General features: G+C 27.4%; 1 protein-coding gene across 2 annotated transcripts in view; it reads right to left on the bottom strand.

Annotated features, from left to right (window-relative positions):
* Positions 1-421: 421 nt before the first annotated feature.
* Positions 422-26671, bottom strand: part of LOC110282812 (RYamide neuropeptides-like) — a 94240-nt gene continuing 67990 nt past the window's right edge. Inside the window, exon 4 of one of the 2 annotated variants that reach the window (XM_071179491.1) lies at positions 422-686. In XM_071179491.1, the coding sequence (XP_071035592.1) occupies positions 647-686 (40 nt within the window). In that variant the 3' untranslated portion in view covers positions 422-646. The remainder of the gene's footprint in view (positions 687-26671) is intronic. The other variant, XM_071179495.1, reaches the window with a different exon arrangement.

The raw sequence follows: 26671 nt of genomic DNA, 5'->3' as shown, positions 1-26671 counted from the left end.
TTTGAGTATATATACATAAACTTAATTTTGAATTTTTAAGAATAACCCATTTCAATCACTTGGGGAAGAAAATGGACAATAAAAATAATGTTGGTGCGGAAAATGTTATTTAAAAATATTATTGAAACTTTTTTTGAAAGGAAAGAAGTGACAAAAAATTGTTGACAAAGTTCCTTTTCTTTTCCAATGAAACGTTAAGTGTTCTTTTTTTTTTGTGTGACCACCATTCTCCGAACTTTTCGAACACCGCTTTGTATAAAAATAATAGAAAATTAATTTTAATCAGTGTAAAATCTTATAGTAACTCGGTGCATGATTCATATCGTAAAAAAATATCAATAATTTTCACAACAGCATAGTTTTACTAATAAAAACTTAATATTCATTCTTTGAATCATTAGAGTAAAAAAGTAACGAGAAATTAGACATTTTAAACAGTTTTTATTGAAGTTCCAAACAGTATTTATTAAAGCGTGCATAACGAAATACTTATATTTATATTATTATATAAAATAAAATACATTTCACATATACATTGGTAACCTTTTATTAATCATTTTTTTTTTTAAATTTCCTCCAGTAGATACAGAAATGGAGTTAGGGTCAAGAGTTTCTAAACTAAATGTTAACTGTTCGGCTTATCCTGTCAGTTAAGAATCTGCTCCGAAGATGAACTGTCTTTCCTGCTAAAAGAATAAAAAAATCAAATATTAGTTACTTAGTAAAATAAAATAAAAGTATAAATTAATTTCAAGATTAACCTTTATTTAAGCCATTGTATTGTAAAATACATTTGTCGAAGACAACTTTTGTCGTAGCTTTGAGATTAGATTTCATACAAAATTGTTATTGAAAAATTGCAATATTTTGTAAAAGTACTAGAAAAATTAATAGATAATGAAATTACTAAATGCAATTAATAGATTAATAATGCTTAATAAGATGTTTAATAATTAATGACTATAAACTAGTAATATGTATTAATATAATTAACGTTTATTAATAGTCACATTTTATTTTATAACCGTAGTTAAACAGCGGGCCTAATTTTGGTTTATGACTACTAAGGTTCAACTCCGTAGCCTTGCAATTTTGAATCCAATCCAGAAAACAAGGGAACTCCTGGATTAAGTTTAATGAGAAATTCGCCTTCGTGAAGGACTTTTTAATCGAACTAATCAGCATTTGCGTTATATGGAGTGGAAAACCTCCCGCAGTTAACCTGGTGGCAAAGGAACTCTAACTCATGATCCGTCTACCACTGAGGATATTTTACGTCAGCGCTTTGCTCGATGCGAGCCGGGTGTGGAATTCGTATCTATCAGCCATCACTGGGATTCGAACCCGGTTTACCTCATTGGAAGGCCAACGCTCTATCCCATAAGCTACCACAGCTCTAAAAAATGTAATTGAAAACTACGGAATATATAATTTATAAATTCTTTCTTTTGTTCCCTTATTTCCTTGTACACTCTGTGTTGCTATTTATAATCATCCCCCTTTTTAAACAATGTTTTGCATTTTTTATTTGGACCCATATTTTTCGCACAAGAACTAACTGAATTTTTTCAATGAATAAATTCGAAACAATCTTTTCAATATTTAACTAAACTCTGTCCCCAAAATGGAAAGACCAGAAAAAATGGTTTACTGCATTGAACTTAGGAAATCAGCTAGTTTATTTTTTTCAGTGTTTCAAAATCAGTTACAAAGTTTCTGAACGGACAGCGCTATTTATTTAAAAAGAACTTTAAAACAATGCTCGTCAGACCAGTCTAGCGACTGAAATTATTTACATGGATATCTGTTAGTTTTGTCATCGGATTGCACGCGTTGAGTTCCAAATGGTGGTTATTTTAAAAACGCTGAGCAGTTTTTCTCAATTTTTACCACTTCCATTATCACCAAAATGGATTTTTACGGCACACGAAAGTAAGAAAACCGTACTTTTCTCTCTCTCTCTATCTCCATTTTAATGATTTTTAAAACTGGGTCATGTTTAGAACAGTGTGATACAATAAAATAGCTCTAATTGAAAGTTTGGAAAAATGTAATTTATAAAATACTACTTGTTTCGATCGACATTTAAATTTAGTGAGGTAAATTATCTCGGTTATTACAACAAAATAGCTGGTATTAAAAAAGCATCAATACTGTTTACCATCCGCGACTTTCATTTATTTATAATGATGATTTTGTCCTTCGTTATGAGCATGTTTCAAATTCAAATCCAGTTAGCTAACAAAAAACACTGCTTGATCGCATTTTTGTCTTTATTTATAACAGAAAAACTCAAATATTTTACTTTCAGAATAATCAAAGCAAAGTTGAAATTGAGTCAATATCGGTATCCTAAACCATAATACGGTATAAATTTGCTGCGCAAAAAAGTATTAAATTTAAAAATATGTTCTCTGCATAAATATGTCGAGTCAAATTTTAGAAGCGTAGAAGAAGTTAAGATGTTGTCTAATCAGATTTATGAAGTATGATAATATGGCTTAACTTTTGGTATAGCCATATATATAGCCTTGGGCTATAGCCATATTCAAATTTTATTTAACCTTAATATGGTTCAATTAAGTTTGTCGCAAATTTAAATGATGTTATGGTTCAACGCACTCCAAATATTTTATTAGTGCGTGATTGTAATACAGTCTTACTGTTACATTTAAATGGCAAAAGTAAATGTTAGCGCTTAATGATGCAATTTGAAGATCCTCATTTCCTAGAATAACTAATTTCCTGGAATTCTAATTGCATTATTTTAAATTAACGAGGAAAAATCTAAAAAATGCTCATTCTGTGTACCCTTTCTCCTATTCTGAATGAATGGCAACATCGACGATTTTTGAATTATACTACCGAGTAATTAACAATTTTTAATTTATTCAATTAAAAAGTGGTATCTGACCTGAAGATTATTTGGAAGAAATTACTTGTAAGCTATCTGAAATTTCATCATTTTTATTTTCATATGAATGTTATGTTCCAGTTGTTTCTTTCTGTTTCCCTTTTTTGAATAACAAAAAAGTATAATTATTTATATGCTTTTACTCAACTGTTCTAAATTAAATTGATAACCTAGACACCTTACCTAATTGATAATAAAAGGGCAATTCTAGGAAGGGTATCTTGTTTCTCACCTAAAATAGTTCGACTTAAAATGGAGTGGTATATTTATTTAGTTTAACCTCTTTATGTAATTACAACCAGATTATGCAATGAAATAAATTTACTAATGTTAAGTACAAACTGCAGATAAATAAATAACAGCGAAAGGTTTTTTATGTTATTAAACTTACTTTATCTCTCTGATAGGAGGTTATCAATATTCACTATTTTTATGATTGTTGACAGTTCATAGAATGTCAATGTTACAATGTCAAAGAAAAAAATATTGCTATGTAGTATAGGATAATGAGATGATATCTTAGTAGTCCAATAAAATGTAGAAAAAAAACCTTGTTCTATATTCAATTAAGAACTACGTCTACAAAATTACGTTTCATGGCATAGTTGAAAGTCATGCCCTGTGATTTCAAAATTAATTTTAATAACATTTTTCCTTTGAATAAAGTGTGAATTAGAGCAACTTACTATTATTTTATTTTTATTCATATCATCTAACCTTTTTAAAAGCAAAATATTTATTTAATATATTTTTCATACTTTTTTTCTTCATTATTTTGCAAAAAAGTGAAAAATTTTATATTTAGAATTTTAATAATTTATGGTTATGAAATGCATCATAAAACACCGGTGTCTTTTTTTTGCGTTAAAGGTACAATCTTCCAAACATGGCTCACTTACAAGCAATAATTTTCAAATTTTTACTTATCTGCAGTTATTTTGATCAAAGAAAAACAATTATTTACAAGAAAATTAATTAAAAGGTAATAAATTAATTAAAAATTAAAATTTTCTTAATTTACAAAATTTATTAATAAATTTTTGAATTGGAATGAAAAAAAATTCTAACTATTTTTTTTTTTTTTTTAATTTTATATTTTAGTACTAATATAATTCTGATAATCTGACAGATTTGTGTTAGTAACTATTTGGCTGTTTTTTATAATTAAAAAAGTACAAAAGTATATTTTTCTGTTAGTTAGAGTGTCAGAAAAAAAACTATTTAAAAAAAGAGACGCTGTTGTCCCATCTGCGTCAAAGAGATGAAAATTTGTAGTTCTGAATATCACGAGAAAAATTTCATAAAATTATAAAGGTATAGTTTCTTAGATTCGTCCATCTACTATTGCGTGTTAAGTTAGATTTTTTACGTTATCTTTGTAGAGCAATATGTTTTGTTTAGATATAGTAGAAAAGCAAAATTTAATGAGTATTAAACTGAAAATACATTACTGGATTGCGTTAGGAGCTTTCATAGGGGAAATATCAGGTGTCTGGCATTTAAGACTGAAATGTTTTCGATAAGTATAAACATTTATGCTTTTATCATTATGAATAATTCTAAAAATGTGTTTAAAATTACTAAGATTGAAAACTATGGGAAAATAAATGCATGCAATTTTTGTATCCTTTAAACTATAAGCCAGCTTTCATTGGTACGTTATTTATAAGATTCGTAAATTTTGGCAAAGCAGCTTTTTTTTTTAAAAATTAATAAATATTTAAAAATTAATAAAAATTAATCTTTTATCATTTTTTTAAAATAATTTTTAAAAAAAATTAGTGGGGGAAAAATACTTATTTTAGCATTCCGTTAAAATATTAATAAATAATATTAAATAATTTACTCTGAATTTCTTTATAAATTTTACTTAAATAAGTTTCCTCTAGGTATGATAACAAGTTTTATTCAACTTTTTTGTTGCAATTTCAAGGTTCGTAAATCATTTAATTAACAAAGAAAGTGTGTATATCTGAATGTTAGATGGATTCTTGTCTGATTAGTTAATTTATTTTTATAAAATTAATTTAAATTCAAGGTTAATTAGTATAATTCTAAATAAAAGAATTTTTTTTTAAATTAATAAAAATTTAAGTAAAATTTAAAAATCAACTTATAGTAATTTTTAAACATATCTCTTAAATTATTTCAGGTATTTGAAGATTATTTGCACACTTTTTTTGTGTGAACTATTATTCATGTTTTGCTATCAAATATTTAACTGTTAAATTTTTTAAATAACTATATTAAATAAAATTTTATTACCTAATTTTAATAATTACTTTAAATAATATTAATAATAAAAAGTTCCATAAATTATTTCAGATAATATCAATAAATAAAAAATGCTATTAATTATTTCAAATAACTATTATAAAATATAATGTGGGGCTTATGATTATCTCAATCAATTATGCTGAATTCAAAACCCAAATAAAACCTTGTAAGAAATTATTTTTTGAAATCTTAACTATCTTCTAAGAAGAATTTAACTGAATGAAGTGTTTATTATAACTAAACTAAATATTTTTTTAAATCATTTTTTGAACAAAAATAGCTTATGTCATGTAAAAGTGTTAGTTTTCTTTTCTTTTATTAAGTCCACTTTATTTAATATTTTCTTTACATTAAAATTATTATACTTTTATTTTTGAATAATTTTTTTCAGAAACGTCTGCCTGTTTTTTAGAACCTGAGTAATTACCCTAGGTACATGGGTCACCCTTCATACGAAAACTCATAAATTACATTTTATGTTAAGTAAATATTTTAGGTTGTTTTGAAGCTTTTTCTTATAGTCTTCTTTAATAAGTTAAACCATTTTTATGACAAAAATATTACTCAGATATTTAACAATTAAAAAAAATCATAATTTACTATCTCGAATATGTGATAAAAGCCATTTTTTTTCATTATTATTATTTCACTTAAACTTTTTCTTGATTCTTTTTCATATTCTACAAAAATCAGCTCCACTAATACATTATGTTTAAATGTATATTTTCGATTATTTATTTGTAGTAAATTATATTAATTATTATTATTTTATTAATTATTATAATTCTAAGACGGATCAGTTCTGCTCTACTTTATTCGAATTTAGACGACATTCTATTCGACTAGGAAGAAATGTTAACTATTGAAACAATTATTGACATGAAATGTTAATTATTAAAGTACAAGCGTATTGTGTTATTATGTTAAAGTTTATAAACTAACTCTATATTTTACTAATTTTAGACATTTGCTATGCGTGCTAAAAATTTCTGTACAGAAACAATTAATTGACATATTAACTGAAATCGAAGGAGTATTTATCGAGTAAAAGTCATAACATCAATGAAATGACCGAAATCCGGAAAATGGCGAATTTCTCCAGTGAATGTTAACAATCACTTTGTCCGTTTGGTAAATGTCCGAAATAATTGTTATATTCGATTTGATATTAATTTATTTGTTGATATTCAAATATTTATTCTATATTTTAATATCCAATTAGGACAGATTAGGAAAAACATTAGCGTTCGGATACCGGGTAGTGGCCCCTAACCTTAAAAAAACATCACTGAAGGAAGTACCAGGCAAGAGTAGTGATTAAATTAATATTAAATCAGATTTAGCATATATTTCGGACATTTGCCAACATTCGGGACATTTTCGGGTATTTGATTGTTGACATTCACCGGTGAAAGTCGACTATCGCCAATTTCTGTCTTTTTACAGTAACATGGATACATGGAATTTAAATGGTAGTTTTTAAAGAACGCTACCATTTCAATTGCTTTCATTTTTTTTATAAATAAAAATAAAATCTTTCTTCTACATTATTCTCCCAATGTGCATAAAAACAAAATTGCACTGAAAGCATACGCTTGGTAAATTTAAGAAATATTTTTTCATTAGGTTATATTTGATGCCTAACTTAAACACAATCTATTTATATAATTCTAAACTTTCCATACCATATTTTTTAATGGAATTATAGAAAATAATTAATGAAATTTTTATTTATTTATATTATTTAAATAAATCTGCTTTAAATCGGAGGGGAAAATCTGAAGTAATAGTGGAATATTTAGTTTATAGTTTTTTTAAAACGTCTGGTTGTATTAGTCACAGAGGGCATCCTAAACGGTGTAGATTAGCATTGGAAGCAAAAACTAAGTGCTCGAGACTTAACAAAAGGGTCTTGAAATCCGAGATGACATTTTATCCGGGAAAGTCTTATGTATTTTACGTCATTCAGATTAAAAACACTTTTAATGTCCATTGCTGTAAAATTTATTGGAGATACCTTTTAAATACTGAATGGAAAAAGAGAGTTGGATATTAATCGTGAACTTAACACCAAAGAGAAGTCATGAATACGAAAATAAAAATTACGTAATTGAAAATAATGTATGCCAACACAGTTTCAATTTAAAATGGCTCCTTCCTTCAAACTTTACCGTGCCTTTATTAACTAATTATTTAATTAATTAAACTGCGAAGATCATCGACTACAATCGTTAGTTTTTAAGGGTATAATATGTTTTTCGCTGTCGTTGTTGCTTTAAGAATTAAAGTGAAATATGTTCTTTTTTTTTAGGAGATGGGGTTTTACTGAGTTGTCTCTAATACAGCAAATCTTAAGAATTAGTTTAAAAAAAACTTGAAATAGTGATGAATCATTTTATTTCAAGCTTTTAATGAAAAAAAATCGGAAATGTCTGGTGTTTTTTTTTTCCACACGGACAATCTTCGGAAGTTCATTAATATATGATGTTGCGAACTATTTACTAAACCTTGGAGGACATTACCATCATTGTTATCCCAGGTTTTAATGATGGCAGACTTCAATTCTGGAACAAACTGAGATCCTAAATTCCTTTTTGGTATATTCAGTCCTACTGATGTCAGCCCTCCCGTTTTCTTGGGAATATAGATCAGATGAAAGAGCAGGCACTTCATGGCTTGTACCTTATTATCCAAAAACCAACACTGTGAAGATTTTGCAACTTAAAGAGAAGTATTGTCCTGGTGGAAAATCCAACTTTGGGCCACCAATTTTCTCTGCAAGTGGCAATAAATGGATTTCTAGACTATTTTTTAGAACAGCCTAAATACAGCCAAAGGGATATGCTAGGTTATGCTATATTTTAAGCCTTCTCACCTAATTGTTAACCTCCACCTTGCTGTAAAGGAAATCGTCTTCATTTTTCATGTCATGGAAAATAGTATACACAAAACTGTCTGAATTATCTTAATTCTTTTATTTTCTACTCTCCTTTTGCTTGTGTATAGCTTTCAAAATAGGCTACTGATAATTTTTTTGTATTAAGTATGTTATATTTTGATGAAAAACAAGAAAATCTCCTCCAAATGGGCAACAATATGGAGACTCATAAATACTTTAAGAAAGGCTTCGGCTATGACGATAAACTTATTGTGGTTTTTCCTCACAGGTAGCATGAAGGTTATTGATAACCAAATAATGCTAAAATCTCTATTATTGCCATTTGAAGCGAGCATTGTCGACTGGAATCTAAATTTCCAGCAAGAGAATGCCTTCGTTTACTCGTATGGGGCAAATTTTCTAAAATGTAAGTTAGTTAATATTCGTTTCTCGAACACAAATTTAAAATTTGTAAATTGAAAAATCATTAAAATTTTAACTTTATTGTTTAAATTTTACATTTTAAGCCGATGGACTCAGTCTTTTTCTCAAATGGAGACATTAGCATTTTGCCGAACATAGGTTACTTTAAAAGCATCTGAAAAAAAAAGGAGTAATAAGGAGAAATTTTAAAACTCTATATTTGTTTACAATATATATTAACATCGAGTCTCCTAATTAAATATCCAGTCGTGTCCAAAAATCAAGGTGACATTATTTAGTTGGGACACACAGTATATGTATGTCACCAAACAAAAGTTTGTACATGACTTTCACTGAGATGGACGTATTAAAATTAAAATTTTAGATGATTATTAGTATTACTCATACTATTCATTTTGCTTGCATTTAATGAGAAATAACGTTTGACCGATAATTTTCTTTTTGAATTGAATTTTTCATCTCAATCAATCAATCAATAAATAGATAGATAAATAAATAAATAAAATGCAAATTCTATCCAGAAATATGCCTTCTTATACTTTTCAGATTTTTTTTTTTTTTTTTTGTAGTAAATTTTATTTTAAAGTGTTAGTTACGTGTTTTGATCAGAAAAAGCACATAACTAAAAACTTAATTAGAGTTTATTAAATACTGAAAAAGCATTTAATGGCTAACAATTGTTTAGGATTCTAGAAAAGAAAATTTAATCTTCTGAAATAATTGCTCATTTTCTGAAGCAAATTTTTTCATATTTTTATCTAATCATTTTTTAACGAAATACAAAGTACTTTATTAGGAAATTTTATACTCTATTGGATGACTGAATAACGATAAAATGAACGATAAAATTTTAAAAACCTTTTTTGTTTCGAATTATTTTTGAAAAAGAATTGTTGATTCAGAATGAGATTTAGAGAAAAAGGTTATTCTTCGAAAATAAAACAAAGTTTTGTTAAAAACCCATTCATTAAATTTAAGTTTGAAAACAATATTTATGAAATTAGTATTTTTTTTCTTTGATTCGACGTCAAAAAGGTTATCAAAATACATCAAATAACTTAAAAAATAAAGGTCTAAAATATTTGGAAATTATATAATTTAATTTCTCAAAAATAAAGAAATAATATTATCTCAGCAAATAAAGATATGAGGAAATGTCGATTCAATTTAGCCATGTTTGATCTACAGAAGCTGAAATCTTTTCTCTAAGCATACAAGATAGGTATACACAAAGATCAAATGTTTAACCTTTTTATTAGCAACAGTTTCTTTCTGTTACAATTAACGAGAATCATCCTTATTTGTTATAGTCTTCTTTTTTTACCAAATACCTATTTCTCAGTTCCTCAAGAAATTTTTACCTTTACTTCATAACAATTACTTAAAAAAATTATATATATATATGTGTATGGGCAGATCTCTAAAACCTCTTGATAATAATAGAAAATAATAGGCACGCTATTTTCACTCTTAGAATTGTTTGAAAATGTATAAATATCAGAAAATAATCGTGAACATCGAAAATTTTGATGCCCTTATAAGTATGAACAAAAAATTAAAATTTTTGAACTAATTTTTCTAGGTTTATAACCACAAACTGTCATTCGGTTAGATTACAATTACGATGTCAAAACCGTAATCAGACGCAGATCTAAAAAGTAAATGTTAAAATCACTCAAAATTTTGATCACACGTTTGTCATTGCCTAATTTATTTTCTGTGTTGTGTGCATCGCATTGCGTTGCATCTGAGAGTAAAGTTTTCGATCTATTCTCTAGGTTGTCCAAACCGTAACCTTGTCAAACAGTAACCTCAGGATTAATTAATTGAATTTAATATATTAGAACTTAGTTTTTTCTCTATCTTTTACTAATTGAAGATATTTTTTGACTGAAAATAATTAAAGTAAACCTTTTTATTCATTTTATAACGATTTAACTTTACATTAAAATTTTTCAATTCATTTATGATACTAATAATTTTTGATGAAAAATAAAGGGTAAATATGGATGAAATTATAAAGAAGAAAAAATNTTTTTTTTTCATTTGAAATTACTTTAAAATAAAGTAAATTTGTAAAATGATTTGCATACTTTAAAACTCAAAATTTATTAATTATTTTAAAATAAATTTAGAAAAAAAATAACTTTTATAAAAACATTTATAAAAGCTTAAAATAGATTTCTCTTATTAATTTTAAGACGTAGAAATCACTCTTTCACAAAGAGCCAAAGTAAGTCAAGATGCCACTTAAAAGATTTTTCTGAAGTTATTGGGTAATCATTTTTAGAAAAATACGCATTAATAAAATCTCTAAAATTCCCTATCGTCAGAATGGCGTCATCCTTGGAACATACCAAAATCCCTAATTTTTCCCATTTGAATGACGTTTGATTAAGTTGAGGATATTCTTGCAACCAATTCCTTTTCAGAATCTCTTTTTAAATATCAGGAGCCGCAAAAATGCGTGGCTTTTTCATATTTTCATGGCCATATAAATCTCTGCCAAATCCCAACATTCCTGGCATGGAAACCTACAGTTGTAATCCATGCAGATAATATTGAAATAATATATATATTAAATATATATATATTAAAAATGTAATATTTTAAATTTTTTTAATTAAAATACTGATATCAATCATCCCTTGTTACAGACTCACAAATAATAGAAAGTCCATATGAGTTCGAGTTCCTCAATAATTTTCTTTCGAAACTTAATATACAACTCCATGATGTGGGAATCAATTTTTTAAAATGAAATAAACTATTTTCTATCTTAAAAGTCAGAAAAACAGAAAATCGCGGATCTTGTTTAGATCGAACAGAATTTCAACTACAGCTTGAGGCAATTTTTGATATAGTATGCTCTGTTTTGTTAAAATATCTGTTCTCAGTCACGTTACACTGAGCTGTGAAAATTGAAATGGACTTTGAAATTAAGAACTAGTTTAAACGCCTTAATATGTGGACCAATTTTAAGAGTTGGAAATGTTTTTAAAAATAGTTCAAACTAGAAAACAGGCCTGCCTTTGATAAATAATTTGATGTATTATTATCATTATTTAATATTACCCATGAACTAGGTTTTTCTTTAGCTGTTAATTTAAACAAGATTTCTGTTTTACTTTAGACATAATTTTAATTTTTTCTGCAGCTTTTTATTTAAATATCAAAATCATTTACTTTACTTATTCGTGTAAACATAATTTATTCTGCTTTAACTTCAGCTTTTAATTTAAACATCATTTATTCTAATTTTATTTTATCTATTAATTTAAATATAATCCACCCTACTTTTACTTCAACTTTTCATTTAAACATCATTTATTCTAGTTTTATTTAATCTATTAATTTAAACATAACCCACCCTACTTTTACTTTAACTTTTAATTTAAAAATAATGTAATTTCCTTTATTTTTATTTTAGTCATTTATTAAAACATGATTTCGGCTTTTAATTTAGCTTGGCATTCACGTTAACCTATAATTTTCACATGATATATTAATTTAATCATTATTTACTTAACGTCAGCGTTTAACTTAAACATGAATCCAGTATTTCCGTTCAATAATAAATCAAATGCAAACATGAATTTTCAATGCAATCTCTTTTAAATACTATCTTTACAATACGTTGTTTCTCAAACTAGAAAATCTTTTATTTTTTATACTAGGGTAAATATGAATCTGAAAAAACTGCCTTCTTTTAGGATGTTTTCAAAGAAAGTTGCTTGTCTTTTGTGTGCATATTCAGCAAAATCATTTATGCATATTTTTAAAATAAGTGCTAAAAATGAGAGTACTTTTTGTTTACTGTACTATTTGCTTATATTGTGTGTTTACTGTGTTATTAGTTTAAAAGTCCTTATTCGCTCTGCTCACTAACCTTCATTCTTTGTAATTGTTTTCTTCTTCTGAAATATCAATAAGAAATGTTTATAAAATAGATAAATATTATAATTTAATGGAAGCAAACTTTTTATACATATTAACCGTAGCAAGATAAATGATTGCATGAATTTGAAATATTATCAACTGTACTTGAAAAAAAAATATTTAAACTTAGAAATACAGAATGTGCTGCGAAAACTAAATTAAAATGAAATAAAATAAAATAAAATAAAATAAAATAAAAACGAAGTAATGCATGAGAAGTAATTTTCATACTAGCTGAAATAGCTTATATTATACTGGCTGAATACCGTTCACCATACGTCGTGAATACACCGTGACCATACTATTAATAAATCAGAATTAAACCACACTACGATATCATGCATACGTAAAGACACAATTACTAAAGCTGAAAATAATTTTTATTTTTTTATTTTATTTATTTATTTTTTCTTTCTATTAATATTATTTTTTGTTCTTCCTGGTCCCTTTATGTTTTTGAAATAAGCAAAACACATTTTAATAAATTCACCCTATCAAAATAACGATTTACTGTATTCAGTATCTTTTGGAATGATATTATTGATCGAGGTCAACTCATGATGGTTAAAATTTGCCACAATTAAGAGATATTCTCTGGTACTTATCTTTTTGGGGGCTAATAAAACACCTCTTTCCTCATTATATTAAAACTGCACTGTTTCAATAGCTACCAAATATATTAATTCTACTTGACTGAAATTGTTAATAATAATTCGTATTGATTAAAATTACAGCAATTACCATAACATCAAAAGCGCCTATTGCAAAATCAGCTAAGAGGAAACCATACCACCGGAAAAACCTTTCGTCTCAAATTCTCTATCATCTTCATTACTTGAAGTTTCCATTGCTGATAAAAAAATGTTTTTTCAAAATATCAAAATCCAAACAAATTATTGGAAGAGAACTTCTCCATTGCTCATTCCTAGACTATCTTCTCATTTATACTCATTTGGATATTTTTGAAATTTATTTTCAATATTTGAAACTTCATAGCTTACTCTAGGATTATTTGAACTCACTTTTTCTATTATTTAAATTTTAAACTAGTTATGGAGGTAAAAAAGAATTTAGGACGAAAAGTTTCTGTCAAGGTATGGTGACCTCTTAAGCACAATTTGCGTCAATAAAAGTGTGGCGATTTTTTATGTTTCTCCTGAACGAATTATTACCATTTTTCCATTAATTTTACTTTTCAGCACATAAAGAAGCTCCCAAAAGCGTTCGTACATTTACGATTTTCAATTAAATAGGGCTTTACTCTTTTGTTTAAAATAACTATTTCAGATAGAGTATTTAATAATACGATCTATAACAGTAGGGGGAAAATGAGCGCTAAACCCCACTTTTATGGTTGAGGATTTCTCTTACTACAGTGCTATGGGATGAGTGCTTCACCCTACTTCGGATTGATGAAGCTATAAAGTTTAAAATACTGAAAAGAAATTTTCAAAATATCAACATGAAAATAAATTATGAGAAGATAACTTAGGATTACGCAATGAGGCAGTTCTCTTCCAATAATTTGTGCACATTTTAATATTTTGAATTTTTTTTTCAGTTTCTGAAACTTCATTGCTTACACTAGGTTTGTCCGAACTCACTTTTTCAGTACTTTAAATTTTAAATGAGTTATAGAGGTAAAATAGAATTTGCAATGAAAAATTTCTCCCGTGGTTATGGCCTCCTCTTGTCCTATTGTTGTCGGGCTAACTAGGAGAGGTTCAAGTAGTCTTTTCAATCATGAAACGGAAATTTTGGTTAGATTTTACTCGAAAACTCTTTCATAAATTCTTGACTCAGTAGATGATTCTAGAGTTACTTTGTCTTCTGAGATATGAAAAAGTTATTAAAACTACTTGAATCGAATGCGATAATGCAGCAATGTGTTCATAATACCGACCCTATGAAGACATTTCTCTTGAGCTCTTACAAAGAAATATTTGAAACAAAAATAAAATGACATTTTGATGAATAATTTGGACTAATCGCTACTTTTAAAGACTCGTTCATCCTTGACCAGATTTTGATGTTCGCATGTGAGAATCCCGCTCTTTTTTACTCATTTCCTCATTTTCTTATTTGAAAAAGAAAATAGATTTTTGAAGTTCATTTAAAGCATGAGTTCAGTTCAAGATCTTTCAGGTGGAAAATGATTTTCAGTTTACGTTCGAATTGTGCTATGTATTTTTAGATTAATTTCGAATTCCATCTAAAAATTTAAAATACTTTGAGTGCAAAAGGAGTTTTCTTCTTAAAAAGACTCTTTTATTTATGCATGATATTACAGGTAGAAAATTCTCTCGTAAACAATTTTAAGTAGGATTTAACATAGTATTTAGTTTCAAATTGATTGAAAAATTTATATTTATTTTATTATATTCTGAGAAGAAAGGAAAAAAACTAATTTATTATTATTATTATTTTGATTTTTTTTTCAATGGAATTTATCTGTTTTTCTTAATGTGTTAAAACAGTTCAGTTTGATGTTGCTTAAGTATTAAAAAAAAGGGGAAAATAAATTTAAGAACGCTTTAAGTAAAGCTTTGTAAAAAGTAAATTAAAATTATAAATTTGTTTTTTTTTTCATTGTAAAGATATGAACCTGAACAAAAGCGCAATTATGTTCTCCAAGCAACAGGCTATATTTTGTACTTTTGTTCTTATAGCATTGTTTATCTTAGAGTTTATAAGGTATGGTAAACCTTATTGTCTTATAAGGGGTTATAAGGTTTATCTTATAGTTTATACGATATATATTTCTAATTTTATACTAACTAAAAACTAATCTTTAATTTGAAATAGAAACTAATCCTTAATTTGAAAAAATTAAAGTTTTTTTTAAAATTAATTTGAACTTAATTAAATAAATCTGTAAAAAGGTTTTAAACAAAATGGTATTTATCCCTACCAATTTTTAAAATTAGTTACAAAATTTGTCAACAGATGGCACTGCCAATTAAAAAAAATCATTCCAAAATAACTATAATTTGTACCTTCGACATTTTACTGTTGGAAATCATATATTTAAGCTGAAATGCTGAAAGCATTCAGCCGTAAACATTGTTTCACAGTTTTTCACTTGCAGTCTGCAGGTACATCTGTTGACAAGATTTGTAGCTAATTTCGAAAATTTGTGAGATTAATACGAAAGTTTCCTTAGAAGAGCGCAGCAAACCATAACATAGCTATCACCTTCAATTTTTTATATGATTTTTCAATTCGTCCGTCATCTTTCGAACTTATTCTTGCCCATATTATAACCGTGTTTCCCTTCAGTTATTACTTCTGCGTTGTAAATGAATTTTTGTTTGTTCGAGTTTTTTATAGGTTTTATCTAAATTGATCAAAATGAAAGTCACTGTACAACACTGCTATGAATTAAAAATAGAAAACTTTGAAACATTCAATGATTTGTGAGTTTTTGTAATCAGGAGGCATATTAATTTAAACATGATTGCTTATTTTATGTGTGGGTTCTGTAAAATCAGACTTTTCCTTAGCTCTAAGATTTGACTTTGAAACTAGTAAATATTGTAAATGATCAATTAAAAAATAAAGTAAATTTAATTCATCGAGAAATTTATGATGAAAATGAGAGCTTACAGTTTTAAAACTGTGGGCTGATGATGAACTTATGATGGAAACTTGTGAACTTATGTGAAAACTTATGATGGAAATAAAAGCTTACTGTTTACTGTTTCCATTATGAATAAAATACAATTGCGAAGCAACCGCGATCATATCAATTTTGCTTAAAGAGAATATATAGAAGAGTGAATGAAATTCTGAACTATCAACATACTTTTAAAAAAGCACAACGCTGTCAGTTATAAATATTAAAATTTAGAGAGCTGAATTTCAAAAATTTAGAAGACATACGTGAAAAATATAGATACAACTTCTTTAAAATTCAATTTCTTATATTCGACCGGTTTTGATCATTTTTTTTTGTTTTGTCTTATAAAATTGCATTCTTTAAAATCATATATAATTTTTTATACCTTGCAATTCTAAATTTTTTCAACAATTATTAAGTGAAATAATAAATAATTATTACACATCATTTTTCAGTGAAATTACCTTTGGATTAACGAATTTATAATTCTGTGCAAAATTTTTTAAATCCGCTTAAAAAATTCTCGAGATATGGCGAAATACACAAAATGTGGAAATACACGATTAAGTGGTCCCAACTTTTGACCGCTCTCCTGATAAAACTACTGGGGCTATATCTCCCTGATTACGATTTCCTCATATATTTTGAGAGTCAGGAATCCAAATCCATGGAAAAAAAATTATGTTCAGTTGGATAAAGAACGTTTTTGTAACTGAAAATATCGTCTGCTCTAATTAATTAGCATATTTAAGATCCCCCATCGAACCATTAAGAATGAGTCCTAGTGAAGATCCGATTGTTAGACCAAAAGTTATTCACTGTGATCCTTTATTTTTATTTTGCTTGCCATTTAGCTTTGATTTTGATTTTGCTTTCCCAATAGCTTTCCCTTTCTCACCACTTTCTTTCGAGATAGGAACCAACTGGTACAACCCATCGGAAGCCAAAACCCAATTATCAGTAAATATTTTACAAATTCAAAGGATTAAAAGGGAGATTTAGCCTAGCATACGGAAAAAAGAGCAAAAGAAGTTATAAGATCCCTTTTAATTGGGACGTTTCCCAGAATGTTGGAGAAAAGGATAATTAAAGAAAGGGATAAGTCAATGCCAAACCCCTTTTTATGTACAACCCAAATCGAGACAGGAACAGAAACCATTTAAATCTTAAAAATCTTTATTTCAAGTGCTAAATTTTTATTAATAAATCTTTATAATAACAATATATCACAATAAGTCTCCATAGATAAAAAAGAATATCGTTACGTAATAACACTAATGTAATATTCCATTCATGGCATAAAAATCAAAGGCTTTTATGCAAGCGAATGAATAAATGCTTTGCAGAATAGCCAATTAAAAAGAAACTAGGATTAAAAACAACTGAAACATGGAAACAGTGTGAATTGGGAAGAATATGGTATTTACACGCCATTGAATATATTTAGCTTTTGGGACTCCATAATAGTGAAAACGCAAATTGCTTTAGTTTATCTTAATGGCTCGATCTGTGTAAAGAAATAATGATGGCCATTATGATTAGTGTTTGACTGGTTCATAGCGCCATGCTTTCATCTTCGCCAGATTCATTGTTTCTTCATTGAACAGGGTTGAAGAACACACAAAATGCAAATGATTTTAAGCTCTAATGAGATCGTTATGATGAAATCGCTTCCTGGAAAAAGTACAAGTTATCTGCTTTTTAACACTTTAATTTATGGATTTAAATGCGATTTAAAACTGTAATGTAAGAGCGAAACACAATTAGGAAGGAGTGTCCCCGGGGCCTTGCAATTTAAAAAAGGATTTGATATTAGAAATTTTAGCAAGAGGCCTAGTTTGTAAGAAGTTTTATGCTATTTTTGGCATAATAATTAGTGTTTCTATGATTAGAAACTTTAAAGAGAATTTGTAATTCAGTATCATTTACACCTTTGAGAAAGTCACGTGCTTCAAGTATTAATAATCTCAAGATTACTTACTGCATAAAATGAGAGAAGGCAATTCTTATGAACTTAAAATTTATCTTAGAATTTTTTTACAATTTTTTTTGCAAATTAGTTCTATTTCTGATTTTTTTCTTCAAAATTGAATACCATTATTAATAGTGTGTTTATACCAGTTTGATTTGATGTGTTATTGTTTTATGTCTTATTGAAACGTTATGTGCTTTCCTTTAATCGGTTTTAAGCACTGCACATACATATGCGGGTTTGAGAATTTTTGTTCATAAATATGACTTTAATTTAAACTTTAAAAATTACAGAGGAAGTCTTAAGTCAGTTTGTGAATTGCGTTTTGTGTGAAACAAGCTAACAATAATCTAGCTACCTGAGAGGAAAATCTTGTGAATCTCTCGTGATTTGATTTACACCCTACAACTAGTTCAGATCATCGACAAACATCGAAAGATCGGTCAAAAAGTCCGGTAAAAACTTCTAATAAATAACTTTTTTGTTCTCAATATTTTATTTTATACATCAACATAGTCTCCTTTTCGTAAAGAATGAATTATAGAGATCTTCAAACAATACCCACAAGTTTGTACAAAATATTTTACACTGCTACTTGGTATTTTCTAGGTGTTANATGCAAAATATATTATTATTGAAATTTAAATACCTTATTATTAAATAATAAGTAATTATGCATAAGTAGATATAATAAGTAAAGTAACTAAAGGTTTACTGCTACTTGTTTAATGAGATGGGTGTGCCTGGTGCTCGCTATATTGGGTTCAAAATTGGTCAATTTTGTAATTTTCGTAAAAAACTACAAAGTGTGCCATAGTTTTGTCGCGGGCTGTACTAATCCATATTATTAATTCTTACCTTCTTTTTTTGTGCATTTATAATTAAAATTGATATCTAAACCAAACGAATGGTTTTATCGAAACAATAACTAATTATCCAAAGCTATAAAAATTTTAATAAGGACACTGCAAATATTCAACACAATTTGCAAAGATAGCTGAAACTGCGTATGATATTTGCATTTGTAACGTCAATGCTCGTCACACGTGACATTTGGACAAGCGCACATATGCATATGACTTATAAACTGTGCTGAGTTCGTGCCACTGCGCGGTGGTACATAAATACTTGTTTCACCGCAATAAATATACGTTTATTAATTTATGTATTATAAAGAAACTGTTATTGAGTCAATTATAAAAAAAAAATCGCAAATTTTACATACTTAATTAGGTATGTCTGATTTGCGTATTGAGAACTGTTTTTTTTTTCGACGCACAATCGACCCATCCGATTCGGATCGACCCCCATTCGCCTCCCTGTCTCAGATCGACCCCCACTTTTGTTAAATAGACCCCTGGGGGTCTATATAGACCACTTTGGCGACCTCTGTTCTAGAGCTTACAAACAAGCAATAATATAAGAGCGTAATTCGGAGAAATGAGTGGATGAGGAAGCAATTAAGTGTCCAATCTATGCGATTTTGTTATCGCAACCATAGACCAAAGGTAACCAACTATGGTGCATGTGGCATTACAATAATAAAGAATCACTTTCCTTTTGGTCATAGAAGTCTACTTCATCTCGCTTTCGTTCTTTTAATCAAACCGATAATGCTGTGTAATATTCGATGTAGATAGTTTTTCTTTATTTCTAGATTATCAATAAATATATTTCCATGCACACCCCAAAAAACGTTAAATGGAACTTTCCCACTAAATGCTGTATTTGTAACCGATTCGGCAGCTTTCATCTTTTTCCCTTTATTAGCTGATTTCATACTTGAGTGTATGATATGCCCATATCACATACTAATTCAGAAAAATCCTGTTTATCCCTTCTAAACAATTAAAAACAGTACAATGAATCATCAATAAGTTGCTGATTTCCTTCTACTATGAGCAAAAGCAAATCTTATTTTCTTCCTACCCACAAGTTTGTACAAAATATTTTATACAGCTTATTTTGTATTTTCTAGGTGTTAGAAGTTTCCATTACCATCAATTTATGGTTACTCAATACAATTTTAAAGATTATTTTTAAAGTTTTCTGGTACAGTTATCTCATTTGGTCGTGCAGAACGTTCAGCAGCATTATTGCCAATACTTTATATCATTATTGCCATTTAAAATCAGCAAACCACGGATAAGTGATTGCTTTCGACGAAACAAGTTTCTTATACGTTTTTCAAGCAACTTTTTTTGCTTAAATGGTATTTTTCCCCCAAAATATGTTTGATTAACATATGAAATTTGGTTTTATCCTTGATTATTTTTTTACTTCTCATTTAGGCTCGAAACTTTTTACTGAAATTACGATACAAATTGAAATCACGATACGATACAACTTAATCCTACAATATCTCGATTGGTAAACAATAGTTGAAACCAAAAACAAGTTGACTGATTATTGACAAACCACTGACAAGTGATTGCTTTCGTCGGAACAAGTTTCTTATACGTTTTTCAAGCAATTTTTGATCTTAAATAGTATTTTTCCCATAACATTTATTTGATCAGCCTATGAAGTTCGGTTTTATTCCTTATTCTTTTTTGACTACTCATTTCGACTCGAAACTTTTTACCGAAATTACGATATCTGGGTATTGACCATTTCTGGGTATTTCTTTTTTGATATTTTTTGATCTATGATTCATCTATGAATAATTTTGGAATTCATATATGTCATCAGTAAAAAATACAAGTAAATCAATTTTAAAAAATATTTTTGAATTATACTTCATTGAATTAAAAATGCGCGTTTGTAAATTGTATTGTCGTTTAATCCCTGATCTGGCAAGGTACAAAATTGTTTTTAAGATTAATTTAATCCTATATCTTTTTAACAACACGCAAATACTTTAAAAATTCATTTAATCTTAAATTTTTTTATACGACAAAACGTAGAAAGAAATTTATCTCTCAGTTTTATGCTTATTTGACTTTGTAACATCGGCATTTCTCTCAAACCAATAGCACGGCGCAAATCGAATGTAGAAACTTATTTGCGCGATATAACCCAACACGTTTTATTTTAATTCAAAGTAAACAAACACTTTATTTCTTCCAAGAAAAACGTCAATGAATATGTGATCTTTCGCACCTGGCTTAAAATATAAATAAAGATATATTTGGGGACGATATAAAATTATACAAGTAAAAATAGTTATCATATTAAATTTAAAGGTGATATTTTACTAAAAAATGGTCCTCGTCCCTAGTTTTTTTTAAAAAATAAATTGTTTGCACAGAATTCAATGATTTATTAAACAAAATACTATATTTATAATTTCTTAAAACCTTGTTGATCAGTGGAAAAACCCTTTCAAATAAGTTAAAGTTTTAAAAGCTTATAAATAAGTTAGAAAACATTTAGCATCTAAATATAAAAATGAATGTAAAGAAAAAAAGTTTATGAAAATATAAATTCTGGTCTGTATTAATATTTAACTATCTAAAAATAGCATTTCTTACTACCCAATCAAATATACTAAAATTTTAAAATAAATTTATGAACAATTCTACGCTTTTTGTTTGAAACTTTATATTTAAATTGACTTACAATGCTAAGCTGGGTGTTTGTAAATCTTTTTAAATATTAACGTTCGATTTCTGCATTTATGAATTATATCCTATAAATGTAAGTATCTGGCAAAGTATTCTAAGTGGCCTTGGATTACGAGCTATTATTTTAAGAGAAATACTTTAAAAGTTAAATTTTTTGCGGACTTAAAATTTTGAAAACAATCGCAAAGAAAGGTTTTGAGTTTAAAATCAGAACAAACAGGCATTTATGGAGGATTCTGAAGAAGTCTTGCAATTATGTTACATGATGGGAAAATCATGAAGTTCTCTCATATTTATTTAAAAAAAACAACTCATAATCTACATACATAAAAAAACATTTTGCAATAAAACTGCATTTAAAAAATTATAATTTCAAATACTATAACTAAGCATACATGTCTCAAATTCGTTACAAATTCCCAACAATGAATTGTAAATAAACCTCACTATTTTTGAACTGAAATTATTTAAGAGTTCATAAATTGCTTTTAAAAATTAAATTTATTTGGTTGAATATTTGATCATGTAACTACTACATGTGACATGCGTCTAAAGGATATAATGAATCCATTGAAAATGATGGCGTGAGGTTTCGCCCTCTATTTTTGGCTCCCGTGATATTTTCGGGCTGAAGTGTTCAGTAGTAACGCGCCAATAAGAATAAAACTAAATCATTTCTTTTGCGAGGAAAACATTTCGTTTCTCATTTTACACATCAGATGGCAGTACCAAGATATTTTTAAGGTAATTGTAGATAGTTTATTTTAAACTAGATACGTCAGCACCAATCAAATATGTAATACAAAACCAAAAGCCAAAAAATAGGCACTTTTATGACCATTTTCTTGAAAATTAACCGATCGTTAAGGGGTTAAAATAATTTGCGTGATGGAGCCTAAAAATTAAGAATTTCTTCATAAGCAATCATGAAAGCTTTTAGCAAGTTATTATTTTGCAATTAAGAATCTGGAATAATGAATTAAAAAAATGTGAAGAGATTTTAGAATCGTAAAGGCACACAGCAAGTTAACTTAGTTTATTCTTCAGGAATCATGCTGGTTATAAATAGGTTCGAAATTTATCCTTCAGGATTGTTAAAGGTTATTTGCTAGTTAGTTTTTGGGAATCATAGATTCTATTAATATGTTATTAGATTTACTCTTCGGAATTCATTAGAGTTTAACATCATGTTCAGGCTAGAATAAGAAGTGTAAAACTTAGATAAAACGATTCGATTCATAACACCATGAAATCACATAGTTACATGTATTTTGAGAAATGAGTATAATAACCAAAATGAATTTTTTTTTTCAATTACATATTCATTCAATTATATTTTGAAAAATTATTAAATTTCTTTAAAAATAATGGCTACTTTTCTTCACTGTGAAAAAAGTATGGTCAAACCCAACAGAATATAGTAAAATTTACCGTGTTTCGGGCTTTATGGCAATACCAAAAAGCTCGGTCATTTTTGCTAAAATGCTTTGGTAATGAATTTGGTAAAATTAACAATGAAATATGGTTTTTATAATGAATGATAAAATTTGGTAAATTTGTCATGATACCCTAGAGAAAGGCATGAAAACCATTTATTCGGTTAAATTTACTTTTCAGCTTTGCTTTTTTTACTAAATGAATGGTAATAAGAGCTATAGTTTTGAAAACCAGAATTTCCGGTAAATCGTTACCCTAACGGAAAATTTTCTTAATGAAGGTTTAAATACCATATATTTAATCTTTATGAGCCAGAATTGTTTTGTTTTTACTACAAATGTTATTACCATACAGTATGGCAATTTAATTTTTTTTCTCCGTGTATAGTTTGCTAAACTACATTTTTTACTCTCTTTCATTTCATACACTACACTAATGTTCCTTTTCTTTTCCTTTTTTTGTAGCAAAGAAAAAATAAAAATGGATTATTTTTGCACAATATAAAGGGTATTTGATAGTCGTAGAAGTTTCTTTCATATTCTCTGCCAACTTTTATTCTCGGTAGCACGTGTTCCGGGACATTGCATCGAACAAAACATGGTTGATTTAATCGTTGAAGACAGTCTTCAACTTATTTCTGACAATTCCAATCGAGAAACGGTGTTTGTAGTTTATTCAAGCAATCTAATAGGTACTTTAGAATTTTGAGCCGATGCAAAAAACAGACGTGACTCGACCGTTAACGGACTATTCCCATTCTCAGAGTGATTTTTTAAGCTGACGAATTTTAAATTGATGTTGGGATGAATTTCGTTAAATCTTTTTGACTAGATTTTCTTTTAAAAATCATAATTTTTTTAAAAATTTTTTTTATCAAGATGCTGTTAATCACCAATTTTTTTAAAGTAATATAATGAAGTTATACGAAATTTCGGAACAACATTTATCATCCTTCAAGGGCCGAACCAAAACTGCATTGTTTGAGCTTATAAGAATTATACTAGGGAGCAATTTTTTTTTTCGTTTCAATTAGATATATCTGAGATATTTTCGGGTCGCTAATTTCAAATCTGTGATCGGTTTCTCTGCCCAAGCTACAGTTTTTTGTTTTTAGAAAAAAGACATTTGAAGCATTTTTTTTTTTTTGTTGATCGAAATGCGCAAGTTTATAAACGTTATGTATAATAGGGGATTACCTAAATATTGCGACGAACTTCTAGGCGAGTTAGGGCTCATCATTGGGATTAAAATCGCACAGGAACCTATTCTCGGAAATGACGTCGTACGCTGTTACAGGCGCTACCCAACTATGAGCTGTTGCTTCCTGTACTTCTGAACAGATCATAACAGGGGAAGCGCCCCTATGCGAAGGCATTTCCGGACATGGGTTCCTATGCAGTTTGAATCTTGATGATGTTCTCTAACTCCCTTAAAAGTTTGTCGCATTTATTAGGCGGCCTCCTATTAAATGTAACGTATTTAAGCTTGTGCATTTCTTCAAAAAATAAATCAAATAAGCTAATACTCCTTAAATAAAAAATCTATAGCTTTAGGAGCAAAATCGATTTCAGGTTTAAAAACGCCACTTCCGAATTAGACAAAATCTAGTATATGTATGAATGCGCCAAAAAAATGTGTCATGCGTTGACTTTGAGGCTATTTTGAGGCTTGAATAATTGCAAGTAGTTAACAGGCATTCAACGTATAAATCGAAACATATGTTTATATTATTCAAATAAAATATTAAACTTTAAGAACCGAATAAACAGAAGAAAAAAAACTAACATGAATAACCTACATACCTATTAAAAAGAAATCTGTTAAAAAATTTTCAAGGTAATTATTTTGTACCTTTTAATTTGAATTTAAAAATTGAATACATTTTCTGTTAGGTAATGTCGATTGTTTTAAAAAATCACATTTTAATTGTAAAAGCACATTGTTCTAGATAGTATAAATATTTAAATTAAATTGTAAAATACTGTTCATTTGTTAGATTTTAATTTCTGTTAAAGTTCAGCTTAACATAAGATGGCATTAATAGATAATTAAGATAAGTAGGATAAGATAGTAGATAATAAGATTAAGAGGCATTAATAGATAATTTAAATTGCTGCAAAATTTTGCAATTTTTAATAACACCAAAATATTAAAATAAATAAGTATTTTTTTTAAAAATAAAATCATAAAAAAATACACTCACGCGTATTCTTAATATTATCTCTTCTACAAAGCTATTATAGAGTATTAAATCTAATTTTTAATTAGGCTGCACTCAGCATGAGAATCGCAAGTGGAAAACCTGTATGCTTTAAATTTCCCTGTAGAGCATATTACGTCTAAATTTTAATTATGTTATTCTCATTTTAACGAATCGAAACAAGAAAATATGTCTCAGATCTGAAAAATGGCTTGTTTTCTCCCTTCATCATAATACTCTCTTCGTAAAATCGTTTATTTTTTAATAATTTTTGTCTGCTCGTTAACAATTGGATACAGAATTGAGAAAGTTTGCTTTATGTCCCTGAAGTATTCTTAAATTAAATAACCTTAGATAAAGAATAACTCTTCGCCGATTTAAGGAGCTACGGACAATAATTTATGCATATAGTGATAAAGATATTAAACATCGTTAAATTTGCTGATATCTTGTTTGTTTTTCTTCCTTTCTTTTTTGTGTTATAAAGATAAAGGCTTTTCGTTATATTAATTCATCGGAGATATAATATCGTATCATAATTGGTTTACATAAAGCCTTAACATCAATAAAAACTTTTTTCTCCATTTTTTCGAGAAAATTCAATAGAGCTTCACATTTTATGGGATTATTAAGTTTTTCTTTCGTCACAGCTTTTACTGTTCATGATTATTCACTTTAAAAAAATTTTGCGTCAGTTTATTTGATTATCTTAGGCAGTGTAATAGCTGCTATTAATTTTTTTTCCCTTTTACGTAATATAGCAGCAAAAAAATTATTTTTATGAAATTTATTTCTTAAATACATAAAGAGCAAGATACTTTTTTTACATAAAAAAAAGTTTTTCTATATCATTGTTTTCACCTTAATAATGAGGAGATCTCACGAGAATCGTCATTAAAATAATGAAATATGAAATACGTGTTATATATTTTATTACTAGCTGATTACCCGTTCCTCGTGTGGGATAAAAAAATAAACATAAATAAATCAGTACTAAATATATATATCTATATCTATATATCTATATATCTATATCTATATATCTATATCTATATATCTATATCTATATATCTATATCTATATATCTATATCTATATATCTATATCTATATATCTATATCTATATATCTATATCTATATATCTATATCTATATATCTATATCTATATATCTATATCTATATATCTATATCTATATATCTATATCTATATATCTATATCTATATATCTATATCTATATATCTATATCTATATATCTATATCTATATATCTATATCTATATATCTATATCTATATATCTATATCTATATATCTATATCTATATATCTATATCTATATATCTATATCTATATATCTATATCTATATATCTATATCTATATATCTATATCTATATATCTATATCTATATATCTATATCTATATATCTAT

Source organism: Parasteatoda tepidariorum, chromosome 1 (assembly GCF_043381705.1).
Source record: "Parasteatoda tepidariorum isolate YZ-2023 chromosome 1, CAS_Ptep_4.0, whole genome shotgun sequence".
NCBI lineage: Eukaryota > Metazoa > Arthropoda > Arachnida > Araneae > Theridiidae > Parasteatoda > Parasteatoda tepidariorum.
Note: the sequence above shows the minus strand (reverse complement) of the source record. Positions and strands in the feature narration are given on the sequence as shown.